At 45.5% G+C, this 12781-nt stretch overlaps 1 protein-coding gene across 2 annotated transcripts in view; it reads left to right on the plus strand.

The window, feature by feature from the left end:
* Window positions 1-12781, plus strand: part of CELSR3 (cadherin EGF LAG seven-pass G-type receptor 3) — a 968624-nt gene that overhangs the window by 893887 nt on the left and 61956 nt on the right. For both annotated transcript variants that reach the window (XM_069643335.1, XM_069643336.1), the window contains 2 exons: window positions 3498-3671; window positions 8136-8330. In XM_069643335.1, coding sequence (XP_069499436.1) covers window positions 3498-3671; window positions 8136-8330 — 369 coding nt within the window. The remainder of the gene's footprint in view (window positions 1-3497; window positions 3672-8135; window positions 8331-12781) is intronic.

The following is a 12781-nucleotide window of genomic DNA, read 5'->3' on the forward strand; positions in this document are numbered from 1 at the left end:
AAGACCACGGGGGATCCTTCATCAGTCCACCACCAATCTTGGGCATGGGAGAGATGGGGTTAGGACTTTATGTCCGTACAACCCTATGGCGGCAAGGGGGAAGAAATAGCCATGTAAACTGACCACCTTACTCCGATTTCTTCAGCAAACACTTCAGGGTTTCCTGAATCTACTGGGCCGCTTAACCTGTGTACTGTGTCAGATCAAGGGAGGTCCAAGGGCTGAGAGCGCAGAGGTCACTTTTTGGTTTGGGTCTGGCTAGTCCATGGTTCCACGCTCTGGTTATACTATTCTGAAAACTCGGCAGCTGGACACACTTGGCATGACACAATGAAGACTTCCACGGAACAGGTAACCTCAGGAGACCTCCAATACACAAAGTCGAGTTGCAGCAGGAGTCATTGTGGTCAAGCGGCGATAGGCAATCTTTATGGTGTAAGCAAAGGAGTAGACCCTGCACGGTTGCTCTTTGGTCAAAAAAGCTAAAACTGCACAGCAGGCAACTTGTTACACAGGTTGATGAACAACAAAGTTTCAAGGATGCACTGGGAACAGCAACGGCTGCAGCGAGGTATCACAAGAGAGAGCAGGTCAGTCCACTAGGTGGTGGAGGGATACTTCCAAAGGCTCAGCAGGCACGGATCCTCGAGAAAGGGTTGGGGCAGGTTGTTCCCACCAGTCCAGGGGTCTAAGCACTGACAAGGGCCTTCTGAAGAGAGGCACAGGCTTCACCGAGACTTTAATCGATGGTCGTCCTTGTGTCTTCATTGGGCTGCACTTCGTAGGGGACTTGGCTCTAATGGCGGTTTGTCAAATGCCGTCAGGAGTCCTCTTCTTATCCAGGATTTGGACTGCAGTCACCCCCAGGTCCACCAATACTAAGGATCTGCACTATTGAAATGGGCAGGGGCTATCCAATCATGGTCAGCCTATGACAAAAACATCTGCACAGCAATAGACACACTCTGGCTCAGATGTGGACTCGGTTCTGACAGAGTCAGCCCCCACATTCAGCTACAAAAACATATGGGCACTTTGCCCAGAAAAGCAGGAGTATTGCTCAGAAAAGGGCTTTCCATGAATGGCAGTTCCGGACCTGAGAGGACAGGAACAAGGCCAAGTCACAAAATATTCAAAGAACAGGTGGAAATCTTGTGTCAAGACCATTTGGCTTTAAGGACTATCTCTCCAACCTTTCTTTTTCAGTCTCCTGGGGTGGCTCTTCCTCCCCCTCCTATCCTCTTAACCACGGAGTTCCCCAAGGTTCTGTCCTGGGCCCCTTTCTCTTCTCTCTCTACACTTCCTTCTTAGCTCCTATCATCTCCTCCTTTGGCATCTCGCACCATTTCTATGCGGATGATGTCCAGCTTTTCCTCTCCTTCTCCTCTTTCTCTCCCGACATTCATGATAAACTATCTTCTTGCCTTTCTGCTATCAAATCCTGGATGTCCTCTCACTTCCTTACTCTTAATACTGAAAAAACTGAACTCCTCTTCTTCCCTGCCAATTCTCTTCCTCCACCCTCCCCTCCTGCTTCAATTCTCTTTCCCCCCTCCCACCTCTCCTTCTCTTCCCATGCCTGTAACCTTGGTCTCCATATTGACTCTCACCTCTCTCTATCTCACCACATTTCTCTTACTGTCAAATCTTGTCACTTTCACCTCTATAACACACCTAACATTCGACCCCTCCTTACCTTTCATGCTACTAAACTTTTAATTACCTCCCTCTTCTTCTCCAGACTCTTCTACTGTTCCTCCCTTCTCTTTGGACTCCCCTCCTCTCATCTCTCCCCACTCAAATCCATCTACCACTCTGCCATCCGCTCCCTCTGCCTTCTCTCACCTCTCGATTCCATCTCCTCTTCTCTCTCCTCTTTAGGTTGGCTCCTGTTTCAATCCCATCTCAAATTCAAGTTCCTCTGTCTTGTCTTCAAAACCCTCCATGATCTTGCCCCCCCATCTCTCCTCCCTTTTAATTTTTATACCCCTTCTCGTTCTCTCCGTTCTGCTAATCTTTTTCTACTCTCTCCTCCACCTCCCTGTGCCCCCTCCCGCTTCCGATCTTTCCAATTCCTTGCTCCCTTCCACTGGAACCGCCTCCCCCTTCACATCTGCTCTTCCCCCTCCTTCCCTTCCTTTCGCTCTTCTCTCAAATCTTATCTTTTTCACTCACCTCCCTAGCACCCTTTGTTTCTTCTCGTCCTTCTCCCTCACCTTCATTCCTCACCTCCTACCACTGCTCTTCCTTTCCCTCTCTACCTCCTCCTCCCCACCCCCTGCTCTCATATAGTCACACTCTTTCCTCTCCTCTTCCTCACTCACCCTTACATTCCCTCCTCTCCCGCTCCTACCCCCACTAACTCCTTCCTTTCCCTCGCTCACCTCTGCCCCTCCCAACACCCTCCTCACCTATGCAATGTTGTAAATTGTTCTTTAAACTGTTTTCGTGTTAGGATTCATTTACCAGCTCATGCTTGTTGTATTTTGCCTGTTCTTATGTAAAGCACTTTGGATTGAAGGGCTATATAACTTCAATAAAATACAAATACAAATTTTAGAGTGGCATGAGTAAAAAGTAAAAAACTGGGTGTACAAATATACATTACCACCAGCCCATCCTGGACCCATTGTGCTTGTAACCACAAAGTTACAAAAGAAAAAGTCATAAGGATACTAGGGTTTTATTACAGGTTTGGTGCTATTTTGGCAGTAAATCCACTGAAATAACACTAAACGGATTTACCTTTACTGCGGTGTCCGTCCCCAGTCCATAAGGCTGCATGGGGATTTTGGCAGAATTACCCCACTGTTAAGGTCAGGCGCTGGTAAATGCTAATCCCCATTGCCATGAAGCACCATAGGAATCCATGGAAGTGGGGAGACGGAAGCACCGGCACTGTTGCTAGCGGTGCATGTGCTTCCGTGAAAACTCTGCGGGCGGGTGCCGTTGCGCCCGGCAGGTCAGACCTGCGAGGCGCAATGGCCTCTGCATACAGAGTTGTAGTGTGGCACTCCGGAAATGGGTGCCGGTACGGTGCACCCGGCACTCATAATTCCAGACTGCCACACTCGTAATGAGGCCCATGATCTCCCAGTACTGATAGGATTAAGGACTGATCAATTATCCCATAAAGTGATCACAAAGCAAGAAAAGTGTATTTGAGTGCTTTAATTACCTCCAAAAAGTCATGCCAGGATGTAGACAATAACAAAAAGAAAGGGTGTTCCATAGAGGTTTATGGGAGGAAAGAAGCAAAAAGAAAATCATTCCTAATATCACTCTTTATTGATCACTTGTATTTTATTTGATAGGTTTTGTAGCAAAAGTTTTATTTAATTTTCTGTATCCTGCTCTTTTCCTATACAACATGTATTTTGTTTTTGAATGCACATATAAGTTTGATAGACCAAGAGCAATCTTCAAATTGGCAATCTTGACTGGGTGAGGTGCTTCCACTCCACTACAACATCTCTAACTAGCATTTTCCTTGGCAGGCCCAGACTCCGACTCTGACAGTGATCTATCTCTGGACGAGGAGCGCAGCCTCTCCATCCCCTCATCAGAGAGCGAGGAAAACGTCCGCCTTCGAGGAAGGTTCCAGCGTCAGTTCAAGCGTGCGGCCCACAGCGAGAGGCTCCTGACCAACCCAGCCAACTCAACTCCCAAAGGTGCGTCAAGGGGAGAACACAGTATACACATTTTATACTACTGAAATCATGTAAGGTTCACATTTGGGCAAGGAGATCCTGACTGTATCGCAATAAAACAGGATTGCAGAGAATGCATGTTTACTCTCTAAGGGCTGTCCCTCTCTCTCTCGTCTAGATAAAGGTGCTCCCTCCCTAACCCAGGCGACCCTCAACCCCAGGATGGTCACTAGAGATCAGTAACCCATACTATCTAATATCTGCCTTACCTAAAAGTGAGATCCTAAAAGCAGAATACCTTGTCTATCGCAGTCTCCCTCAGGGAAGCATCTAGATGAGCCCTATGCTAAATTCCCCAAGTTTACTTAGGCTATGGATTTAGGGAATGCCCTTCAAGCACGCAGCCCCCACTTTGTGTTATTCTCACAGACTATCTATTCCTTTTTCTAGATCTCGCAGTCACTGTCCCTGCTTCCTTCCTCCTACTCCACCCATTTGATTTCCTATCTCTACCTGACACTTTCCTCTTCTATCCCTCCAATATTCGTGTCTTGTCTGCCTACCTCCAGCCTCTTTACTGCTTTCTCCTTACCTCTTATTTTCTACTACTCCACTCTCCCACTAATACTCCTTCACGCTACTACTCCTGCCTCAATGCTAATATTCTCTACTACAAACTACTGTTCGCTCCTCAGCACTACTACTCCCTCCTCCACACTCCTACTACTCCACCCACACCTTCTCCCTCACTCATCCTCCTTTCGCTTCCCCATTCACCCTTCTTCCGGTCTCTACTCTCCCCCTTAATCTCACGCACACACCATTCACGATCACTCAAACTCACACTATCGCACTAACCAATAGCTCACCTTGCACACATCTCTAAAAAATCGTCTCCACACTCCTCTGCTTTGCCTTCTTCCTCTTCTGTACTCTTGGTCCTCCTGCTCGTCCCTTGACCTCACCTGAACTACCCACACCTTCCTGTCCTCCCTTTTATCCTTCCCCTTCCCTCTCCATTAGCTATCCTCCTTCTCTGGTTCCCCGTGCCAACCAATGACGGCCCCTTTCCCAGGACGGTGTTACAGACATCTGAACATTCAAAATGGGGCTTAAACCCCACCCCTTTCACTATGCTGCTCTGCCTGCCCTCCAAAGTCAATATCCCAGTACCTGTTACAGTTTCCCAGCTGGAAAATGCCAGTTCGGTGTGAGTGCCCCCACCATGGTTCCCCGTAGGTGAGTGAAATTTCCTGAAGTGGGTGGATCCCGCTGAGTGCTCCACGCTCTGGATCACATCAGTGTGTTGTTGGTGTACTGCACTTTCCTACCATGGTGGAATTCGACTGTGTCCCTCCACTTTGACACTGTCGCATGACTCTCTGGCTAGTTCTCGGCTTCTTCTGGGTCTTGGTTGTTTTGCACACTCTCTATACAGCTGTCTTGGTGATGAATCTGCTGTCAATGCTGCTGAGATCATAGATTCTAATAGACGAAGAGAAAGCCACTGGACAGATGGGGCTGTGCAGGCATTGGGTGATAGACAGTAGTACTGGTGGCATGCAACCAGGGACAACAATAAGGAATAGGTACTGGGGCCCTCCCAATTCCCACACCCCTTCTCTTGGGCAGGCCTGGCTCTGGCAATCTCTGGCATAATACCCCAGCCCAGGTTGACAGGGATCCCTATCCCCTCATAATCATGTATCTGACCCTTTCACAGTAGGGTCCGCACTGGTACAACCAGCCTACTCCACAGCAAACGTTCATGGTGATAGAATACCCTTGGGATCATTATGGGGTGCTTAAAAGCACTGCTACCCTTGTAACCATAAATACTATTAAGGGCAGCACACCAGAAAAAGAGTTGCAATGACAGGTAGACTTCCGAAAAAGTATTTCTAACCACAAAAGAAATTTTTAAAAGATAGGCGACAGCAAAAGGTTTTGTGGACCCAAAAAGGTAGCGAGCCAATACCCCAAAAATGTTATTCTAATGGATTGTGTCATCCCACTTATTCCTGATCTTATAATTATCGCTCCAGCTTTAGCTGCTTTGGAATTTTTTTCGACAGGGGACGCAGTGTGCCGTCTCGACGAGTCGATGTCCTGCGATGGTCGCCGTTCGACTGTCAACATCATCATCAGTATAAGTAGCGCATGCAGCGACCGTTGGCTTTAATTCAGTTTTTCCGAGCTAACACTTCGAAGAAATACGGCGTGCTTCCGTTCTTCTGTGAACTTCGATAGTTATTTTCATTTCGAAAATGTCTTCCCCGTCAGCTCCATCAATGCCTAAAACAGGCTTCAAGAAGTGCCAAGACTGTGGATCGAAGATGTCGATCACCGCCCCCCCACCGCATATGTCTGTGATGCCTTGGTACCGGTCACTGTAACTCCGATTGGCTCCTGTCAGGAGATGACCGAAAAGGCTCTCAGGGAGCATAAAGGTAAATTGGCGGTGGGGACGTTGCCTTTGAAGTCTCCTTCGAAGATTTCAAAGAGAAAGACTGACGAGTCGATGGTTTCTTCTTGACGTAAAAAATCTAAACGGTCTTGATAGAGAAGTCGATCACGCCATTCTTCGTCTTCTTTGAAGAAGGCCAAGAAACGGCACTGTAAGTCACCTTCGACCTCCAGTGATTCCTCAGCTGAGGTAATCAAGAGTCCAACAAAATCAGAATCCATAGCAAAATGGCTTGCGTTTTGTAATGAAATGCTCAAAATCTTCAAGAATGCCGTCTCAACCCCCTTGAAGGACAAGCTGAAAAACCCATGCCCCTGTCGATCTGCGAAAAGATGACAAAGGGAAGTCGAAGACAAAATCTTCGAAACCAAGCCTTAAGCAGGTTCTGCATCGAGAAAAATCTCGATCTGATGATAAATCATAGAGGGCTTCGACGAGTCAGGAATGCACCCCATCGAGGGTTACTTCGAAGAAATGTAAGAAGTTGACAACTTCCACGCCTTCGCTGACACTGTCGGCGTATGAGCAGTCGAAACCAGTATCGAAGCCGACGCCGACAAAGGCGATCCCAACTTCGAAGTCATTGTTGACGATTACTTTGAAATTGTTGAATCCGGTGGTAGTCCAGTAAAAGGTTTTCAAACCTTTGCCCAAAAGAGACTTTTTAAAGTCTTTATCAGCCATCTATTAAGACAATGAACAACCTTCGGAGGATAACACACCACCGCCATTTGGGTTACAATTTGAACCCCTAATGTGCCAGATGAACTAATGTGTCTAGATAGAAAACTCATATGACAACCTTCGGTCAGCCAGTGGGTTATATACTTCTCCCCAATTAGAATTTGGCAAACCATATCCTACTGAACATGCAGACTACTCATATAGGAGACTAATGAGTAACACATTTCTAGGCTAGAGCAGGCATACTCCCTCTTTTGAGCAGGATGACATGACAGATATCTTAGACCAGGGTCCTCAGAAAGATCCACCAATGTTGGCCATTTCACACTGCAGTATAAAAAAGGGTCTCAGAGAATTGTTATCATAAGATGAAGAATATGTGGAGGAACATCCAATCGAAAGAACGTTAGCAGGGGCACGTAACTTGTTCTTTTGTCCTAAAAGGCACATTTTGCTAGGAATTTACACTGTGTAGTATCTGTGAGAAGGTACCTGAGACAGGAAAGTTATCAAGCTCTAGAGTTTAGATTGCAAACTAATGACGTATAGACTGAGTGTAATTATTTCTTAATGGAGTTTTTTTTTTCGAACATGCTGTCCTGCTGCATTTAAGGAAGACATTGAACATGCTTTCATACCTTCAAGAAGGAAGGGAAGTCCTACATCAAGGCATTGGTGATTCTTTGCCCTCAATGTACAACGATCTAGAGGAGAATTGGTACTTTATCCGGATAAAGATCTCTGTGGGGCCACCGTATAATCTACGCTGATCTCCACAGTCCAGCAATCCACAAATATTCACGCACTGCATACACGCATTAAAAATAAGCAGAGATATTATGGAGGACAGTGAACAGGAAAATGCCTTACCTCGGGAATTTAGCTGCATTAATAAAAGGGCAAAATCTAAAATGCACATGGAATGTCATTGTACAGATTGATATGTTCTTGCTCTTTGGTGTGTGGTTCATTATTGAGAAGACTTTTAATATAAACTGTATAACTACATTAACCTGCCTTACTGTTATGGATTACAAGTTCTATAGAGAAATATGACATTGCAAAAAGAGCGTTTAGAATGAGGTTAAAATGAACTAGCGGACATTACAAAGAATATTGCAGTACCAGCAGCCAATCTGTGCTCGTTGTTCGTGCCAGTGCACCTTTTATTTTCCTGCAGTGTTCCTGCCAACGGTACGTCCGTTATTGTTGATAATAGTGAGTCTGGGTTCGAGAAAAGCAGTAACAATCCACTGGACAGCTGTTCCTAGGTAAGCATCCTCTCCTGTGGTGGAGTGGCATATTTTCAGCATGTTTTTCACCCATTTCCCTAGATGTTGATGGCAATGACCTGTTGTCCTACTGGCCAGCTCTCGGAGAGTGTGAGGTACACCCGTGCTCTCTTCAAAAATGGGGCTCTGAGAGAAAACTGGGGCTTGACTTGAATAAGGACGCTGCAAACAACAATCAGCCAGACCTGACCAGTGGAGATGAGAATTCACTAACGCACTCCCAGAGGCAAAGGAAAGGTAATTTCTTTAAGAAATTGGAATGCTTCATTTTCTAGAGTGATTGCTTTCTTAGAATTATATTATTATGTGACATACTTCCTACCATGGGTCTGGGGCCTTTTGCCAACCCTTCTCACATCATTTCCAAGATTACTTTTTATGTTGAAGGCTATTGAGTTTTGATGTCCACAAGTAGTGCTAACGATATGCATTCTTCTATATGTATGTTGTTGCAGGTCATAAGTCAGGTGTCCTGCTCCTGGCGGGTGTGTGTGTGACTCAGCCTCCTTTGCGAGATGCAAACATAGTCAACCACATTTACCAGGTCATTGGCTCCTTGGATGCTACATTCTTAAGAGAAGATCTATACCCTGTAGTTGTTCTCGAGAGGTTACCGATATGGGATACATGGGAGACCTAAAGGTAGCTTGCTTACAGGCGCAAAACATTGTTTGAAAGAAGGGTGGTTCAGCACATATTCATGAGGATCCCTTATCTTCCTCTTCTCCATCACAAAATCTTTATTGAAACTCATTTTAGATCTCAAAACTAATCAAAAATGTAATTGATTATTAGCTGCCTTTTCTTCAATTCCTTTTTAGGAGTTCCTTCAAAGAAAGTCTTATAGCCCTGTCTTGACGACTGGTTGATAAAAAGAAAGGAGACATATACCAGTTCTTTCAGAGTCTGCGACTTCAATAGACTCATAACAAATTCATCAACATTCCCAGCACAAAATATCCAGTTATTGGGTGGCATTCGTGACACAGATTCAAAGGTGGTGCAGGTAAAATCATCGACAGAGTTACTGCCACATTACCGCACCACCAAACTATGGTTTTGGTGGTGAGGTGGAAGAAATACCGCCATCAAAATGCTGGAGGTAATTCCGCCTCCTTTCTGAAAAAAATTGGCGGAATTACCACCGGCAGTAATTCTGCCAAAATCCTCATTGACTCATGGAAATCCTATCGACTCCATAAATTGGGACTAACACTACCATACCACCACTTGTAATCTGGCAGTAATTCCACTGGACCAAGTGGCCAAACTTGTGTTGAAGCCCAACTTGTGTCATTCGGCGTGGAGACTTAAATCAATCACATGCAACAACATGAAAGTCTTCACTCATCTGTCAGCAAGATCATTATCGTCTCTCCTATAGTTGATGGCATCCAGCCTCGTCATCATAGCAAAGACAAGATATCACATGAGGCCTCTTCTGGGAAGCTTTAGAGGACCAATGGTCTAAGAAGCAATTCTCCTGTGTGGAGAAGCTGACACTCTACGTAAAAGCGAAGGAGTCATTACTCCGGTGGGGCAGTGGATCAAACCTAATAGTGAGTCCACTTACAAGCAACTCTTCTGATTTAGAATGTGATAACCAATGCAGCAATAGAAGGATAGAGAGCCCAAATGATCCAGCTCTTGACCTGTGGAATCTTGTCCACAAAGTGAAAACGTTCTACATCAAAATGCTGCCATTATGGGTAGTCCACCCAGCCTTAATGGCCTCTGTAAGCTCTATCACCAGCTCTATCAGCACAAACTCTCTCTCTGAAGAACAACATCACAACAAAGTATTTCCTGGGCATAAAAGAGGGGTCGCCGTTGAGAGATGCAGCGTCCCTCTTGTCAGTATCTCAGATAATCTGCCGCGGGCGCATTTAGACAGGGTGCACAGTGCGGCTCAACATTGTTGCTCCAGCACTCCTCGACTCAGGACAGGACTTTTTCAGCCCTACTTATAGCATGCAACACGCCCCATAACAGGATTTCTTTTTTCACACTTATCGACCCAATATTTTTGAATGCCCTGGTCGGCGGTCAAACTGTCAGGGTTTAAGCACTGCCAAGACTGCAGCTACAAAATGTTCATTAACGTCCCACATAACATTTGCATGTGGTGTCTAGGGTTGGAACATGATACGGAGCAATGTGGCTACAACATTCCTCAATACTGAAAGGAATGACGGCCAGCAGGGCAGGCAACACAAGTGATTCATGAAGAGGTCCCACTCAGCTGTGCGTCCCACCACTCTTCTTCCCCTGCTTCCCTCAAGAAGAAAAAGAAGCACAGGCATAGACAAGACAATTCTGATTCGAAGAGGGATATGTCTTATTCCTGCAAGGGGGCCTGGAGGGAGGAGTGGGAAGAGTAGTAGATGCTCCAATTGTTCGAGAAGGCCATGCCGGGTACAACTTCGGCCTCCACATTGGCGATGCCACAAACAACTGCATACAGGGTATTTGGTGCGAAGGTATGGAAGAAATGTCTCATGCCCACAAGCTCGACCCTTTTCGTAGCCTATGAAGGTGTTGGCTTCAGTGGCCACCGCAGGAGAAGCATGTGTGTCGTGATGGCCAATGGAGCCACGTCTAGACACTGCCAATATCTCAGGATCTGTGCTATTTCCCTGAATCCAGGGGAGACTTCTTCCAGTCCCCGCAGTCCATCTTCGATGTCTATGGAGACCCTGCTCTCTTCGGGATGGATCTATTGGTGAGAGCGGGTGTTGACAATGTGCCTGACTTTCTGGTGGATCAAGCTGCTTGGTTACATACCATGACATCAAGATACAACCGGCGGCACTGCACACAAATCTGAATACCCAGTTCCGCAAGATCAACAGAAGGTGGTTGAGGCGTTTGGTCTTGGAGTTCCATCTAGATGGTTCATTTAGTGCGACCCCATGGACATCTTGGATAAGGTCCCTCAGTCGGAGATGGATCTACCCTTTAACGCTGCCATAACGGATGTCACATGGCTCTGTGCCAGCACCCTTGCTTGACATGAGTGGTTGAAAGGGAGCTCATTAGAAAGTAAAACCCTGCGCAGGGTGGTCAGCCTTTTCTTTTTACGCACCCAAGCCACGACAGTAAACACAGGGCAGTCAGTGCAAAACTAACTGACCAACAGGGACTCACAAAAGACAGATGCTTTGGCAAAAACAAAAAGATATTTGCCTTCGGAGATTGGCACTCAAGGCAGTCAATACTTCTTGCTCCCTGGCAAAGTTTTACTGTGTGCATCCCAAAGTATTATTGGAGGCTGCCACACACTTGCCAGAGGCTGAGGTCACAGAATGATTTTGAATATTGTCAATAAGGGCAAGGAAGTACTCAAGTTGATGTCCCCCATAATGCCATTTTGTAAGTCATTGTGAATCCCTTTTCTTATAATGTATTTGCTCATGGGCTTTGCAACAGGAACGCGCCAAGTTAAGCTGGTCATGACTTCCCACATCCACTGAATTTCAAAGGTTTTGTTGCATTAAATCTCCTCAACCAAGTTTTTTCAATGAATTTCAAGGGTTTTATTATGCCCTTCAGCCGTCACTGCACTATAGTTAAGTTGAGTATCGAGTTCCATAGGAAGCCCAAAATAATGAAAATATACAGTAGGCACAGCCGAAGACCGTGCCCACTGGCCAAGGCCGAAAAGAGAGGTGGAACTTGCAGTAGACATGGCCAAACAAAAACATATTGGGAGAACATATACAGTGGCCATCATTTCCCACATTGCGTTAAATCTTTTCACCTTAACTGTCCTGTAACAAAAAAAAGTCTGACTATATACCACTAGGATCCCAACACCACTAGGATCCTTGTAAATCTTTGATTTGGCACACACAACTTGCGGACTACTGTACCATGCGAAAGGGATTGTTGACGAAGAACTGTGACTGTTGTATAAGCTGCCCTCATCAGCTTAGCACAAATCCACAAGAGATTTAAAAGAACTCCAACACGACACTGTTCACACAGGCCTTTGACTTTTACTGTAGGTCTGACCTGGAGTGAATGGGCCTCCTTCAAAGACTCCAGACTCCAAAATGTCATCTGCACCATTGTGTCACAGTCGCGGTGGAAGCACGGATGAGGAATCAGTTGAATAACCGATTTTGTGGATATTTGGTGTTTGAGAAACCTTAAACATAAAGTTTTGCTTAACTTATTTATTTGATTGTTTTGTTTAGCGCTACACAGGGGGTCTTAAAGCACCTTACATGGTTCAAATATTTAAAAGGTGGGAGTTGAAAAAGAAGTTACCAAATGTTTTCATGAAAGGATAACATTTGTGATGTCTGTACTGCTAATTGTATTTGGGGCTACGGTCAAGGTGAATAGATAAGAGTTCTCATTTGTTCCTTCCCCTGTTATTGTAACGTTGTGACTTGTGCTGTTATGATTTGGTTAATTAGGTATGAGCTTCCTGGCCCTTTGATTAGGTAAGAGTTAAGCTTCCTTTCCCTTGTGTTTGCCCCTCTGATGTCCTTCCTTTCAAAGCCCTTGTACTAAAATTAGGCACATTATATATTTGGCACACAACATTTTAGTGACTAGGATATTACCTGCAAATGGAGACCATCAGATGTAATTTTACAAAAGGTAAATAACTTTAAAAATACAGCAGCATTGAACAGAAAACCCAGTGTTTGCCAAATATTACATAAAAATACCTCAAA

This window comes from Ambystoma mexicanum, chromosome 2p (assembly GCF_040938575.1).
Source record: "Ambystoma mexicanum isolate Mex_15411 chromosome 2p, UKY_AmexF1_1, whole genome shotgun sequence".
In the NCBI taxonomy this organism is placed as follows: Eukaryota; Metazoa; Chordata; class Amphibia; order Caudata; family Ambystomatidae; genus Ambystoma; species Ambystoma mexicanum.